This window comes from Syngnathus scovelli, chromosome 19 (assembly GCF_024217435.2).
Source record: "Syngnathus scovelli strain Florida chromosome 19, RoL_Ssco_1.2, whole genome shotgun sequence".
NCBI lineage: Eukaryota > Metazoa > Chordata > Actinopteri > Syngnathiformes > Syngnathidae > Syngnathus > Syngnathus scovelli.
In genome coordinates this window covers 2418549-2431747 of record NC_090865.1, presented here as the reverse complement: position 1 = coordinate 2431747, position 13199 = coordinate 2418549, and the positions used below count along the sequence as shown (strand labels likewise).

At 43.8% G+C, this 13199-nt stretch overlaps 3 protein-coding genes and 1 long non-coding RNA gene across 7 annotated transcripts; 1 reads left to right on the top strand and 3 right to left on the bottom strand.

The window, feature by feature from the left end:
- Position 1: 1 nt before the first annotated feature.
- On the bottom strand, positions 2-3918 carry oxnad1 (oxidoreductase NAD-binding domain containing 1). Of its 2 annotated transcripts, none has more exons than XM_049751015.1 (8): positions 3757-3918; positions 3349-3461; positions 2976-3042; positions 2801-2904; positions 1623-1764; positions 1306-1551; positions 1086-1194; positions 2-689 (listed from the first exon to the last, which is right to left on the bottom strand). In XM_049751015.1, exons 2-8 carry the CDS (start codon positions 3453-3455, stop codon positions 532-534), a joined length of 933 nt encoding a protein of 310 aa, XP_049606972.1. In that variant the 5' UTR covers positions 3456-3461; positions 3757-3918; the 3' UTR covers positions 2-531. The 2 variants fall into 2 exon arrangements, with proteins under 2 accessions (XP_049606972.1, XP_049606973.1); XM_049751016.2 differs by having other exon boundaries at positions 3349-3457; positions 3757-3905.
- A 3654-nt stretch (positions 3919-7572) lies between these two features.
- LOC125987122 (uncharacterized) lies at positions 7573-9093 on the bottom strand. The gene is made up of 3 exons (XR_007487900.2): positions 8832-9093; positions 7765-7890; positions 7573-7680 (listed from the first exon to the last, which is right to left on the bottom strand). It is a non-coding gene; the product is annotated as an uncharacterized lncRNA (long non-coding RNA).
- wipf3 (WAS/WASL interacting protein family member 3) lies at positions 8320-11685 on the top strand. 3 transcript variants are annotated; one of them, XM_049751204.2, is made up of 8 exons: positions 8320-8642; positions 9311-9414; positions 9665-9797; positions 9897-10046; positions 10132-10800; positions 10911-11054; positions 11192-11293; positions 11388-11685. In XM_049751204.2, the coding sequence occupies exons 2-8, from the start codon at positions 9340-9342 to the stop codon at positions 11426-11428; spliced, it is 1314 nt and encodes a 437-aa protein (XP_049607161.1). In that variant the 5' UTR covers positions 8320-8642; positions 9311-9339; the 3' UTR covers positions 11429-11685. The 3 variants fall into 3 exon arrangements, with proteins under 3 accessions (XP_049607161.1, XP_049607160.1, XP_049607162.1); XM_049751203.2 differs by having other exon boundaries at positions 8324-8642; positions 9326-9414; XM_049751205.1 differs by lacking the exon at positions 8320-8642 and adding an exon at positions 9112-9254 and having other exon boundaries at positions 9326-9414.
- A 119-nt stretch (positions 11686-11804) lies between these two features.
- On the bottom strand, positions 11805-13153 carry LOC125987111 (peptidyl-prolyl cis-trans isomerase FKBP14). The gene is made up of 4 exons (XM_049751225.2): positions 12829-13153; positions 12586-12746; positions 12380-12507; positions 11805-12264 (listed from the first exon to the last, which is right to left on the bottom strand). Exons 1-4 carry the CDS (start codon positions 13020-13022, stop codon positions 12100-12102), a joined length of 648 nt encoding a protein of 215 aa, XP_049607182.1. The 5' UTR covers positions 13023-13153; the 3' UTR covers positions 11805-12099.
- Positions 13154-13199: the final 46 nt, after the last annotated feature.

The window sequence follows — 13199 nt, the reverse complement described above, 5'->3', positions numbered from 1 at the left end:
GCAGCTTCCCCGTCGTTTATTTCATTCAATCATCACATTACGGCGTACAACATTTCCCTCATGGAACAACTCAAATGATTCGACAATGGCGGTCCCGCTGAGATGCTCGCGTTGGTCTCCGCGGGGGGGTTTAAGGATGTGGACCAATCGGAGGCCACCTGGAAGGCTTCATTGTAGTTACGCTGTGGGTTTCTCACTGAGCCGTGTAATACTGCTTGCTTGTGTGGAAAAGTTAGAAGACAGCTCGGCCAAAGTAGTGGAAAATGTAGATGAGCACTCAAGCACACAATATGTAAATAAATAAAAGCATTTACATGTAAAGTGTAGTTCAAACATAGGAAATTGCTTTGAGTCAATAAATATTTGGACCCGCTGCGTGACTTAAAAACATCTTCACAGATAAAATGAAATCAACGTGCAGGTTCCGACGGCTGGCCGAGAACTTCCACTTCGCCTGATTAATTTTGTCGCCTTTTAATTCCCACCACACAAAAGAAAAAAAAAAAGGGGGGGGGGGTGGATTGGGAGCAGCTACCACCACTTCTCAAAAATAATTCTGTCTTGTGGCAGGCCAAGGTTCACAAGTGTTTGGGAAAAGGTCTCGATCATGGGAGGAGGTCCGCATAGGTAACACAAAGTCCTCTGGGGGTCCACGTGTATCCTCAAATCTTCTTCTGTGATTCTCTGACCTGGGAACATGATTGAAGAAGGACAGGCTGGCTTTATCACTGTGTAGTTCTGATGCCACAGGGACATTTGATGTTCTTTTTTTTTCCTTTTCTAGAAATGTGGCTATAGTTACAAGAAAATAAAGAACATTGTGTTTTTGCATGAAAGTGGCAATTGTTTAGTACACTGTCTTCCAGCTACACCACTTTAAGGATAATAAGGGATTAGTCGATTCATGGATTGAGAATTTTTGAGAATTGTGTCATGAGGCAAAATGGAACAACAGAAGAGCTGCTGACTGAGTTTAACTAGTTTGCGGTCGAACTGAGTCATCGGAAATGTTATTTAACTGAAAATGTCACAATGACTTAAGTCATCGCAAATGTTATTTGAATGAAAATGTCACAATGACTTACTGTTGACAAAAGGTTGGAGATGCGGCTCGATATCTGTGCTCTGCTGGGTGACATGGAATTTGCATGTTAGCTTGTCAGGAAACTCCCTGCAGGCCTGCAGGATAGGATTCTTGGGAACCAGAAGGTAAGGTGGAAAAAAAAAAAATGTTAGTATGCATGCATTGAATGTGTCATGTCAACAAAATCCTACTATGAGCCTCCAGGATCGAAGGGGACACACCTTGAAGAGCAGCTCATCGGTGGTCTTGGCGCTGTAGGAGAGGTGGACCGAGCCGATGTTGCGTCCCCGCCCGCCGGAGGCCCGGCTGAGCTGCAGCAAATCGGCCGAGTGCGACAAAATGGAGTACAGCGGGTTGATGCCCACGCCGCCGGCGACCAGCAGCAGATCAACGGCGGGATCCGATGGTGAGGGGTCAAAGTAGAAGTCGCCGCCTACGCGCATTGCCACCCGAGAGCCCAGAGTGCACTGTGGGGGGGTTGGGGAGGGGGGGTGAGAATTCTGTTTTGGATAAAAGACAAACTTATTAGCCCACTCACCGCCGTGTGAACCCAGTGCGCTGGCGGGTGATTGGCAAATTTGACAGCCAGCTCCACAACGCCCTCCCTCTGCAGCAGACCCGGGCTGGAGCACATGGAGAAACCTCCCACCTTCTCCACTCCGGGGATGAAGAAGTCCACCCTGCAAACAAAGCCGGATTCTCACTTTGCAGCTTGATAAGCTCCCCCGCTTGTCCTTCCCTGGCGGGCCGCGCCACAATAGGAGAACAAGAGAACACCTGACTGTTCAACTGGCTACACAATTGCTCAACTGGAAGGTAGAAACATGCTGAGCTGAAGGTCAAAGTGGGATTGTGTGGAGAGATTGCAACCTTTGACCTCAGCAAGGACGACGGTTCCAGAAAGGAGCGGCGGCCAAACAAAACCAGCTAAATGCAGCCGGTTGGTCTTAAAACAGTGGCGTCCTTCGACAGAGAAGAAGACAATGATGCCAAGCGAACAATGGCCGTCTGTTTAGCTCAACCTCCAGCGTCATGAATAGACCACATATGTTCCACCCACCACCTCATCCTGCTCTTCTTCTAACACCCGCAGACGAGCAACTTAACAGCCCCTTTTTTCTCGCAAACTCGAGGCTTTCCATGTATTTACATTCATTATCAAGCGCTGCAGGAGAACTTGCTGCTGGGTTCTCGTAGCTCGTCGCCGCCGCCCACCTACAGTATGCGCTCTGTGCGCGGTCTGCTCATTAACATTGGCAGAGCTGACTGACAGACGCGCAACCCCCGTGAAGACAAAACTTGTTTATTCAGGAATTGTTAATTTGCTATTATTCTTATAAGAGCCATGTGAAGGCATCTGACAATACGGCTGCAGCACTGAATAATATATGATATACATATATTATTCATTTATTATTTCCAGAGTCATAATTGAAATTAAATATTGAATAGAAACTGATTTTACAGTATCTTTTTAAAAGTATAGATGATTATTGCTGACATTGGTTCACCTTTTCCCCAAAAAACAAGACATTGCGAGTGAAACACTGCCCTCCTGTGGTGAATAAAGATACTGCAGCCCTTGTGAAAAACACGCTCAATGGGTAACCATAGTTACGCTAGACCTCCAAGGTAATTTATTTGAACAACACTGAAAAGAAATCCAAAAATGTGCAATCTTGTTTTTTTTCATGAGGACATGAAGTCTCTACTCACCATTGTCCCGCTTTGAAATTAAAATCCGGATGGGCGGTTAACCTGAGACGTTTTACTGCCTCCGACTCATTCGTGATGCCGCATACTTGAGCAGGATACACCGTCTGTGTGGAAATTGGGAGATTAAGCATCTACATTTTATAATAGGCCTATGGATAAAAATGTAACATCTTACATTTTGTCTTTGGTTGTTTGCTGTCCTCTCTAGGTGGTCCATTTGTTGTTTGGAGGACATATTTCCTCTGATATAAAAAAAAGGATTTGCTTATTTGCAACTAAACAGGCCACACTAAATTTGAGAGAGCAAATTGAGACAATTCAGTATATATAACCTTGTGCTGTTTGTTTTTTTCCAATTAAAATGTGTCTGCTCAATATAGGATGGGAAACATTGGACCACTACAAAGTTCCGGATGAGCAATTTGGAAAGTAGATCCGACGATAATAGTAAGGTACTAACTTTCTGTCATTATCTTTAGAAGTTCGGAAGTGCACATTAGGGGAAAATAACACTAAAACACAGAATTAAAATTGTCAAGTGCACTCACCGTGTGATGGAGCAGGGAGAAGGTCGGAGACGGCGGAGTAGGCCAGTGGTGGAACACGATCGAGAGAAACTCCGGCCAGCGGACGTCAGGACGCAGTGGACGCTCATCTCTACCTGAGAAGATATCAATGCGCAGTCAAAAGCAACATCTCGCGTGAGTTGTCAAACAACGACGTAACAGAGGTGTGATATTTAAACATCCTAACCATGTAAATGAAACAATATTGCTTTATTATTCATTTTCCCGCATAACTGATAATCTAGGTTATTAGCGTTGACGTTAACGGAGTGAAGAAATTATCACCCCGGTGCATAACATTATTACCGGTTTGCACATTTAGCAGCGATCTTAACAAAAGCATCACGGTTTGGATGGACGACGATAATAAAGAGTCAGAAAAGTTCTTACCAAAACGATAGAGCTGTTTTTTCTCACAAAATGACCATCTCTGGCACTTATATGTTATCAACCTTGGTCATGTTAGCATTGCATGACAGTTGCAAATTCTTCTTTGTTCTTATTTTTGACTTCATTGCGTCACTGTGACGTTTATCGCCCCCTGCTGTACGTTTTAGAACTTGGAGCACTATCACTACTTTCATCCATACGAGTTGAATACTGAGGTCACCTCACAAAGTGCTAGTTAAAATACAAAATCTAAAGGTACAGTTAATACGGAGGGATAAAAGCGAATAAAAGTAATAAAATTTGACCAAAAGGCCTCAATAATTCAAGTCCAGCGTGCAGTCAATGTGTTAAAATGACAATGGCAATTGGTTGCTGCTTTATCTGTTATGTTTGGGAAAATTACTGTGCTAAAAGAAAGAAAGAAAAAAAGGAGTAGCTTTTGTGTATAAAATTTAATGTCATGCCCACATCATGTAGGGTGTGGACACTCGCTAAATGACGTCTGTCACACTCAAACCTGATGATGCAAATCTAAGCACCATCAAAGTGTACCTGGGTGTGGATATTATTTTTCTGAACAAGCTGTACCTGACTAATGTTGTGGTTAATAGCAAAATGACATTTCGAAATAAAACTAGATCGTGTTTAGACATACAAACAAAAAAAATCTCAGCTCTTTAAAGACATCTAAAAACTCCTGAAACGCACAATGAAAGGTGTCTAAATAAACAAAAGCACACAATTTAATACAGTCGACTCCACCCAACTATACAGAGACCTTTTATTTTTACTATTATGTAATGCCTTGTTCCTGAATGGGAAAATCTGGCTTTCATAAGCCTACATGACTTAGTTGGAAATCACAACAGTTGTTAACCACAGTAAATGCTCACCTCCTTTGAGGTGTTTTGCAAGCTGACCCTACCAGTCCAACTGGCTGCCTTCCGCTCTCGTTCCCATGGCTCGCACACCTCGGCTCAACCTGTTGTTCACTTCTGCCGCAATGGCAATAAGAGATTTTCAGGTGTATCGTTTTGACGGTAACAAACTTGGCAAATGGGCACTATGATATATTCAGTGGCAGACAAAAAGCCCAGACAGATATGCCATTCATTGAGGTGAACATTCATTCTACAGAAAATGGCCTTATAATAAACTAACTCAAGTTTATTTAGAAGGCCCTAAATCACAAAAGAGGCTCAAAGTAGTATGGAAGATGAAAGAGAAGCGACACGTCATAAAATTCAGAAGAATCAGAAGAATAATTAATAATAATTTATGATAACTGGTCATACATAAAAAAAAAAAAACATTCCCCACCTCTTGCCCAAAGTCAGTGAGCTAACCCGCACTATAGAAAATGGAAGAATGGATTAGTGCGAATTTTGCTTTGTTCCATCAACACTCGTCACAGTGAGTCACTCGCATTATCTGTTTGCAGTAGACCTTAAGAAGTATACTTTACGTCTAAATTAAAATAAATAAATAAATACTGATCCTTCCCATCACCTGTCTAAATTGTGCACAGCCAACCATGTTGACACCACCCATCACGCACTAACCCGTGCAGACACACATTGACTCATGGACGCTCTAGAACAGACACACACACCCTCAAATTAGAAGCCAGTTCATGGACATGTTGCTATTCTTAGAACATGAAGAGCCCCCCCCCCCCATCCGTCCTATTATGTATCAACACATAACTTTACTTAAAAGATGCATCTTTTTTTTTTGCAGTGCAGTATGTTTATTGCTGCATTATCCGTCAGGCCAGTTCAAAACATGCATTCTCCAAGGTTGAAATTATTGTTTGACGATATGATAATAAAGAAAATTGGAAATAGTAGATGATTTTGACTACAGGAAATGTGCTTTCTGCTTTCAGTCGTGCAAATCCTGTGTAGCTTGTTAAAAAAAAAAAAAAACCTGCAACTCGTGCACATTTTATTTTTTTTATGTGCCACCTCGGCCCTTAATAACCGTGTGAAATTAAACGTCAACGTCACCTTGACATTTAATTGTGTGAAACCACATTAAGGGACACTGTGGGTTTAAAAAAAAAGAGACAAAATAAAAAATATATAAATAAAAAAAGAAACGCCCTTCAACATGGGTTGGATCACCTGAGGACAAAGGATTCCTTTTTTTTTTTTTTTTTTTAATCCGTCACTGATATAGACGTAAGTCTCCCGTGAGGTGAGTTTCCCAGCAACGACAAACCCCGCCCACACGACACAGCAGTTTAACCTGTGTTGTGCTCCCGTGACCGCTTTGGTGTTGTGTCAGCCAATCAGGAGTGACTACAGGTGTGAGAGTTTCGGACGGAAACCTGCTGGTTCAGTCGGCAGAAAGAGACACCTCATATGTGTTGTTTCCTACGAACATTTTGGAGCAATTATTAAGGAAGGGTCCAGACATTTGACTGGAATAACCGAGGTGGGGCACGACATTTTTGCCGGCCAGGTAAGAGAGGAGGCACGGCGGCCGACTGGAGCGTGACACCTCTCCAGTTTCAATTGGAGAATTCCTGTCACAGTTGCTTGAAGGCAGTGGCTTTCAAATAGATCACAATCAAGAGTTTCATCGTGATTTGGATCATCACAAGCTCATCCAGCTCTTGCTTTTCCTCAGGTGAGTTTATTTTGCATTGAGTCCACATGTGAATCACGGTTTGTTCTTTACTCGCAACTCATTAAACCAGTTTTACCGAGAAGGCTTTAGAAGATTCGGAGGTGGGAAATCCAGAAATTGTGACCTAACTAGTCAGTGTAATTGTAGTTTTGTTATTTACAAGTTAAATCCAGTCAGATCTCTATATTTTAAACTGAAATGGATGAATTGAATGCTTTATTTGTCAAAATTTTAAATGTAAAAATACATAAACAAGGAATTTGGGGTAAATAATTGTTGTCTGACTAAAGTAAGTCTCCTCTGCACAGACCAAGATGACAGAGAAGGCAAAATGGTGGAGGGCCTTCCTGCCAAAGAAGAAGGCAGGCAGCAAGGAGGCAGGTTCCCCCAACTCGTACGGACCGGACTTTGACCCTTTTGCACAAGATAAGTCCAAGAGCACCACTGAGCAGTCTCCGTCCCAACAAGAGTGCACCAACGGCTCCCGCATCTTCAGCGACGAGACCTACGACGACTCCCACATGGAGTCCCTGTTCAACGAACAGACTTGCCGCAGAAATATGAACGTGTCCCGCTCGGGACGCTTTAAGGTGAAGAGCAGGGCGCGCATAGCCCTTCCCGAGACAGATAAAGGCACGCCGACCTAAGACGACATATGTGATCGATAGCGATGGAAGGTGTAAAAGTGACTTCACAAAGATGAGAAGGCTTCCTTCCCTTGAGGTGTACAGGAGCTTCTGTAAGTTGGTTGCGATGGTGACGAGGAAGGTGACAAAAAGCAGAGAGGTCCGAAAGGTCACGGGAAAAAAAAAAAGGGTTGTTTTGATAGCCAGCCCATAAAGTGAGATTGTGTGGTGTCCTCTTTAGGTATAATTTTAACATGCCTGTGTAATAATGACATTTAATATATGCAAATGAAGGATGTGCCTTCTATGAAAATGCTTTTGTGAAATAATTGGAAGGTTTGTGAAACTGTAAATGGTTAGGAGAGTGACTAAATTGAATTTAGGATTTATGTTTGTATTTTTAAATGAAGGATCAGTCCAGGAAGTTTTAAGATTTTTGAGCAGAGCTGTGGCTAAACGACACAGATGTTTGTTTTTATGGTACGCTGTGTTTAGATCACTTGTGAATATTGAAATGAAGACAACTTATGAGCAATAAATTAAAGCGTTTCTACCATTAAACATGTTGCATCCTTTTATTTGATGTTACTGTTCATCCTGTTGAGATTTGCAGGGACCTGGAGACAGCAGGATTTGGGATGACGTCACGATGACGATGTGCTCCCTGCATGGAGGTCAGGTGAGTAAACCACAACATTGTCAGTGACAAGCTTTACAGCAATTCTATATGTCAATATAAATAAATTACCTTCAAATGATTCCACAACGTCTGCCAAATTGAGGTTTTAAGTTTGATTGTTTCCCTGTTCAAGGGAGGAGCGCGCTGGTGTCGCAGCATTCTTGTGTCACTTCACCATTTTACCGACAGGGGGTGCTGCTGCACGTAAACTTCAGTTGCTTAACTTGCCAAGTCAATCAAATGGCACTGAGCCAAAATAAACGCAGATGCAAAATTATATCTCACGGTAATTAACTGGGAATTTTTAAGTGCCGGGCAACGAACCGCATTGTGGATAGCATGATAAAAATACATTTTAAAAAATCCAGCTTTGTAGAACTCCTTGTCAAGTGTTGCATCGTAAAGTGACAACAGTGGAAACATAAACACGATTAAAGTTTCCCTTAAAATGGAGCCAACAAAAAGAAAAATCCAACCATTGTTTTGCATTATGCAATTTGGATAATGTAAAAAAAAATTTGCAAAACGAGTCCCTGATTATTTTTTCCGTATCATTTAATAGCCAACCACAGTAGATCATCAGGTGTTAATTTTTGCGATATTAAATCTAGTTGCGAGTAGCAATATTTCCCCTCCTAGTGTTTCTTCCCAGTTATGTAGCGTCCTGCCCCTTTCTGCAATGTGTGATATTGCACCGCTAGACTTCTGCACACATTGTGGAAGAACTACGACAGCAATCAATAGTCCACTGTTCAAGGGCTGCATCGTGGACATTTGGGGGAAAAAAGAAACTCAATCCCTTTCGCTTGAAAGTTTTTGCACGCCGTTTTGGTTAGTGACAAACAACCCACCAGTTGGGTTAAAAATAAAACTATGAGGTCAGTTTGCTGCGCGCCTTCACGCTGAGGACTTTCTCAACACTAGCAGGTTCCCTTCTGACTCTTAAGGTAGGACCAAGTTTATTTTTTCTAACATGCTGTTTATGTTCATCAAATGTAAAAGTATTTAAAAGTGAAACACAACTTTAATATGCACTGGCAAATTTAACTAAACTGCACAATATATGTATATTATGGTGTATTATTTTGTATAAATATATTTAATTGCAATTATATAAATATTGAGGTGTCTACCACCTGTTTGACAGCATGGAAAGCCAGGAGTGTGAAAAGTCCTCAGTGGCAGTGTTATGGAGATAGCTGACACACGATAGAAATAGTAACGGAGGAACAGCCTGACAGTTGCATAGTAGACATAAGTTGTTGTTTATTAAATTACCAGAGATGTTCAAATTCCTTATTGATAAGTCAGGGCAGTCATTGTTATCCAATCAGGGAATTGGAAAAAAAGGAGCATGGGAGTCTGTTACCTCTCACACAACACACGCCATTGTTCCTCCACCCGACCGCCGCCATGGGGGATTGTGGGAAGACAGAGTGAAAAGTGCTAGGTGGGTGGGTGGGGGAATGTTTTGAACTTCTCCAGAGAGGATGGAGCGCTTTCTGTTTCCTGTTTTGCACTGCTGAAAGAGCTTCCTGTTCAGAGAATCGGGGCGAGAGGTCAGCTAAAGTGTTTAGCGTGCACAGTAGCAGCTTCTGATTGCATTTTTTTACAGCCGTCTCTTCTACAGGTGAAGCCTCTGTCATGCCGGTACCTCCTCCGCCACCGCCGCCTCCTTTGGCGCCACCTCCTCCGCCACCCCCCAGCGTCGCACCACTGGTAAGAAAATATCTCTTTTGGATTGTTGCTGTTAGTCCTATTGTCTTAATTCGACACCTAGAGGTTGTTTACATTATTAATGGAGGCCCAGTGTTACATTTCAGCAGGTGGACAGCGACCATATGGTAACTGAGTCATAGGTAATGTCTGTAGTCTTATTATAGAGTGAGGAACTATAGCTTAAAGGAGAAGTCAATACAAAAATAGTCACTTTGCTGGGAATTTATTTGAATATTTATTTGTGTCACAGTTTCCATTAGAGGCTCCTAAAGTCCAGACTAGTGGAGGAGGTGGCAGGAGCGCCCTGTTAGCCGATATCCAGAAGGGAGCCAGACTGAAGAAAGTTACGCACGTTAATGACCGCAGTGCCCCTGTTGTGGATAGTAAGAGACACAACATTCATGATTTATTAATTTTTGACACACGTCATGCTTTTTATTAGTATCTTTAAATATGTATTGCATGCATGTTGCCGCTCCTAGAGCCAAAGGCTTCAAGTGGAGATGTGTCCAGCAATGTTGGTGCTGCTCAGGGTCCTTGTGGAGGTGCGCCATCCTTAGGTGGACTGTTTGCAGCGGGGTTTCCGACCCTAAGGCCTGTTGGGCAACGAGAGTCGGCAGGCAAGACGCCAGGTAGGTAGAATGAGCTTTTCGTCTTTATTAGATTTAATTTTTGTTTTGAATGTGGTGGTTGAAAAGACTTTTGTGTGTGTTTGAGTCTCCCGCTCGAGCTCGTCGGCCTCCCTCAAGCCGCTGTGGAACACGCCCACTTTGGTGGACTTGATCAGCCCCCGTCCGCTCGCCTCTTCCTCCGCCCCGCCCTCGCCAACTCATGCCAGCAAGCATTTTGCTCCTCTCCTCGCGGTTGCTCCTGCACCGCCGACACCCCCTGCCCCGCCCTCTGCTCCTCTTCCTCCTCCACCCCCGCCTCCGATCTTCCAGGACCGCCCTGCCAACAAGCCTCCACCTCTCCCCTCCTGCCCACCCCCTCCACCCCCATTTCAGAGTACAAAGCCTACCTGGCTTCCCATCCAGCACTACCAACACACCCCCAGCGCCAAACCTTTAACTCCTCCCCCTCCAACTTACAACCCCCCTTCTCTCCCTCGGGACCGCTCCTCTTGGTCCTTCTTCCCTCCACCGCCCCCTGTTGTCCACTCCGAAACGGCACGGTTTCCCATCCTGCGTGACCCAAGCCCTCTCGGACCACCGCCCCCACCGCCACCTCCCCCTCTCCCAAGTTTTTACACCCCAAGCTTCCCATCCAATCTCCCGCCGCCCCCGCCTAGAATTCCAGCGGTGCCCTCACCAGCGTTACGAATTCTACCCCCATCATACCCCTGCAACGCTCCAACCAGACGACCGCCTGCTGTGCCGAGAAGTGCAGGTGGGTCAAGAACCGTGATGGAACAGGAGCTAGCAACATCGTATCCAATTTAAATGCATTTTTCATGTTAAAGCTCACGTTTCTGATGGCACACTCTTCCTTGTGAGCAGGTGTCAGTCGTCTGGCTCCTCCCCCAGCTCCTCCGGCACGTTCTCCCGCCACTGAGCTGTCCAGCCGCATTCCTCCCCCTCCGCCGCCACCTGCCCCTCCCTTGCCCCCCTCCAGTTTCAGGAATGGACACCTGCACAGTCTGGGTGAGTGAACGACAAGATGGGGCCTCCTGTAAATCACAATGACCTTAGAATCTTATGTGCTCCTGGTTATAAGAGGTTTCAACAGGGGACTTTTTATATGCACTTTATGTAAAGCTCAATTTCTTCCCTTCATCCAGACGACTTTGAATCCAAATTCCAGTTCCACCCAATAGAAGATTTCCCTCCTCCAGATGAATTCAAACCTTTCCCTCGTATCTACCCGAGCAAAGAAAACAGAGGTACAGTTGCACAGTGCAAGTCCCCAGTGCTTTTATTATTTTCCCATTTCCAGTATGTGATGTTTCCTTTGCACTCTCCATCTTTTCTTAACAGTAAACTCCGCCCCCCCTGGGATCAGGTCACACCTCAGATGAGCTTCATCCCACAAAATTCCTGGATACAAAGAGCCAGAGACTTTTCGTGATTGTGAGTTAGTTGCACCTCGGACTACAGTATGTGACCTCTGACCTTTTCTGGAGTGGAATGTTTTGAATGTGAGTGAGAGGAGGGCTCTCCCTACTCATCCTCAGTCTCAAGTGAATTTCTTCTGAGGCCTATTTTGGATGTGGTTTGTTTGAAACAGTTGAAAAATTTCATCATCTGTACAGAAAATAAATAATTTCAATTACAATTTGATGTTCACACATTGATAGTTTAGCCGTATCTTTAATTAGAAAGTATTACTCGACTTCTATCGTGATGTTGGACAACAGTGCCACCTGCTGGGCATTTCTGGCAAACGCGATGAAATAACTTTTAAAGTCACTTTTATTGATCACATTGATTCTAAGAGACAATATACAAGTGCAACATCTTATTTTCTTGATAGAAAAATAAAAATAGACAACATCTATTATGTTACTATTTTTTCCCTTGCTGAAATGTAGAATGAAGCAAGCCATGCTGCATGTATTTTTAAACTATTTGTACATCTATAACAACATTAGACAATAATACAAAATCCCTGCAGCAAAACCACATTTCGTGGTTCATGTGGGCCAATCAGAGCAAAGTTAGATGTCAATGTCCTTAAACCTGAGACACTTTAGAGTTCATCGTGTTTATACTTGTAAGTAAACTCCTTGGAGGATATGAAGCCGTCTTTATTTTCATCTTCTTTGGCAAAAATGTCTTCCATCATATTCTCATGCAAGGTATCGTTAGGAGGATAGCCATTACGCTCAAACTCCTTCTTGAAGTATTGCTTTACCTGCCAAAACAAAACCAGGGCATAATAGAGTTACATTACAGTGGCTTACAATAGTAAATAAACTTTTTAGGAATAAAATGGCTTCCTTGTATTGATTAGTGTGCAGTTGTTTCACCTCTGACTTGGAAAGCCTCCAGTCATCATTGAGGTCCATCTCCTGGAACGACTCATGCGACCTTGGGCCGTTTCTGATGTCAAGCAACTCGATGATGAAGGTTAAGGTGCTGTCAGGGGGGATTTTACCTAAGGATGGACAAAGTCAGAAAGAATGAGATCTAATCAGCAAGCTTGACATCACTTCAGGATAGTTCATGACAGTACCTTTCCCTTCTTTCCCAAAGGCCAAAGCTGGAGGGATGATCAACTTTCTTTTCTCCCCTGCACACATATTCTGCAGGCCTTGATCCCAGCCCTTGATCGCTTCCCTGATGCCTAATATAAACCACATTGCATCTTTGTCACCCTGAGTAGGATCACCCCGACTGGAGACACACAAAAAAACTCATGTCACTCATTTCCTGCAACAATTCAATAGATGTCAATCCTTGTATTGCGACTACCAACCTGTCATGAAATACGGTACCATTCTCGAAGAAGCCTTTATGGTGCACCAATAACATGTCTCCATACTTGGTTTTGCGATGACAGAGGAAAGGTTTGTGCAGGATTTCGATCGTGACCTCAGGCTCTGGCAGAGCTCCGCCGCTGACGGCGCTCAGCATGGAGGTGCAGAACCAGCTCAACACCGGTAGCAGCATGGCCGGTGTGGAAATACGTCAAAATTAAAATTCGGAACACGGGAGGAGAGAAGAGAGAATCCAATACTTCTACGTGGCAGTGATGTTCTGTGGTAAGCGCTGTTGCGGAAAGTGCGCGTCTGATTGGCTGCTTACCCCGCCTCTAGCCCCGCCCACCGCTTACGTCATTAACCCTTA

Excerpts from the sequence above, each read along its gene's own strand:
- oxnad1 (XM_049751015.1), bottom strand. The coding sequence starts at position 3,455 with ATGAGCGTCCACTGCGTCCTGACGTCCGCTGGCCGGAGTTTCTCTCGA. Across the intron at positions 1,765-2,800 it reads AATTTCAAAGCGGGACAATG|GGTGGACTTCTTCATCCCCG; the intron begins GTGAGTAGAGAC and ends CTTTGTTTGCAG. Across the intron at positions 690-1,085 it reads TCTCCAACCTTTTGTCAACA|GTCAGAGAATCACAGAAGAA; the intron begins GTAAGTCATTGT and ends TCATGTTCCCAG.
- wipf3 (XM_049751204.2), top strand. The coding sequence starts at position 9,340 with ATGCCGGTACCTCCTCCGCCACCGCCGCCTCCTTTGGCGCCACCTCCT. Across the intron at positions 10,801-10,910 it reads TGCTGTGCCGAGAAGTGCAG|GTGTCAGTCGTCTGGCTCCT; the intron begins GTGGGTCAAGAA and ends CCTTGTGAGCAG. Across the intron at positions 11,055-11,191 it reads TGGACACCTGCACAGTCTGG|ACGACTTTGAATCCAAATTC; the intron begins GTGAGTGAACGA and ends CCCTTCATCCAG.
- LOC125987111 (XM_049751225.2), bottom strand. The coding sequence starts at position 13,022 with ATGCTGCTACCGGTGTTGAGCTGGTTCTGCACCTCCATGCTGAGCGCC. Across the intron at positions 12,508-12,585 it reads CTTTGGGAAAGAAGGGAAAG|GTAAAATCCCCCCTGACAGC; the intron begins GTACTGTCATGA and ends GTCCATCCTTAG. Across the intron at positions 12,265-12,379 it reads GGAGGCTTTCCAAGTCAGAG|GTAAAGCAATACTTCAAGAA; the intron begins GTGAAACAACTG and ends TTGTTTTGGCAG.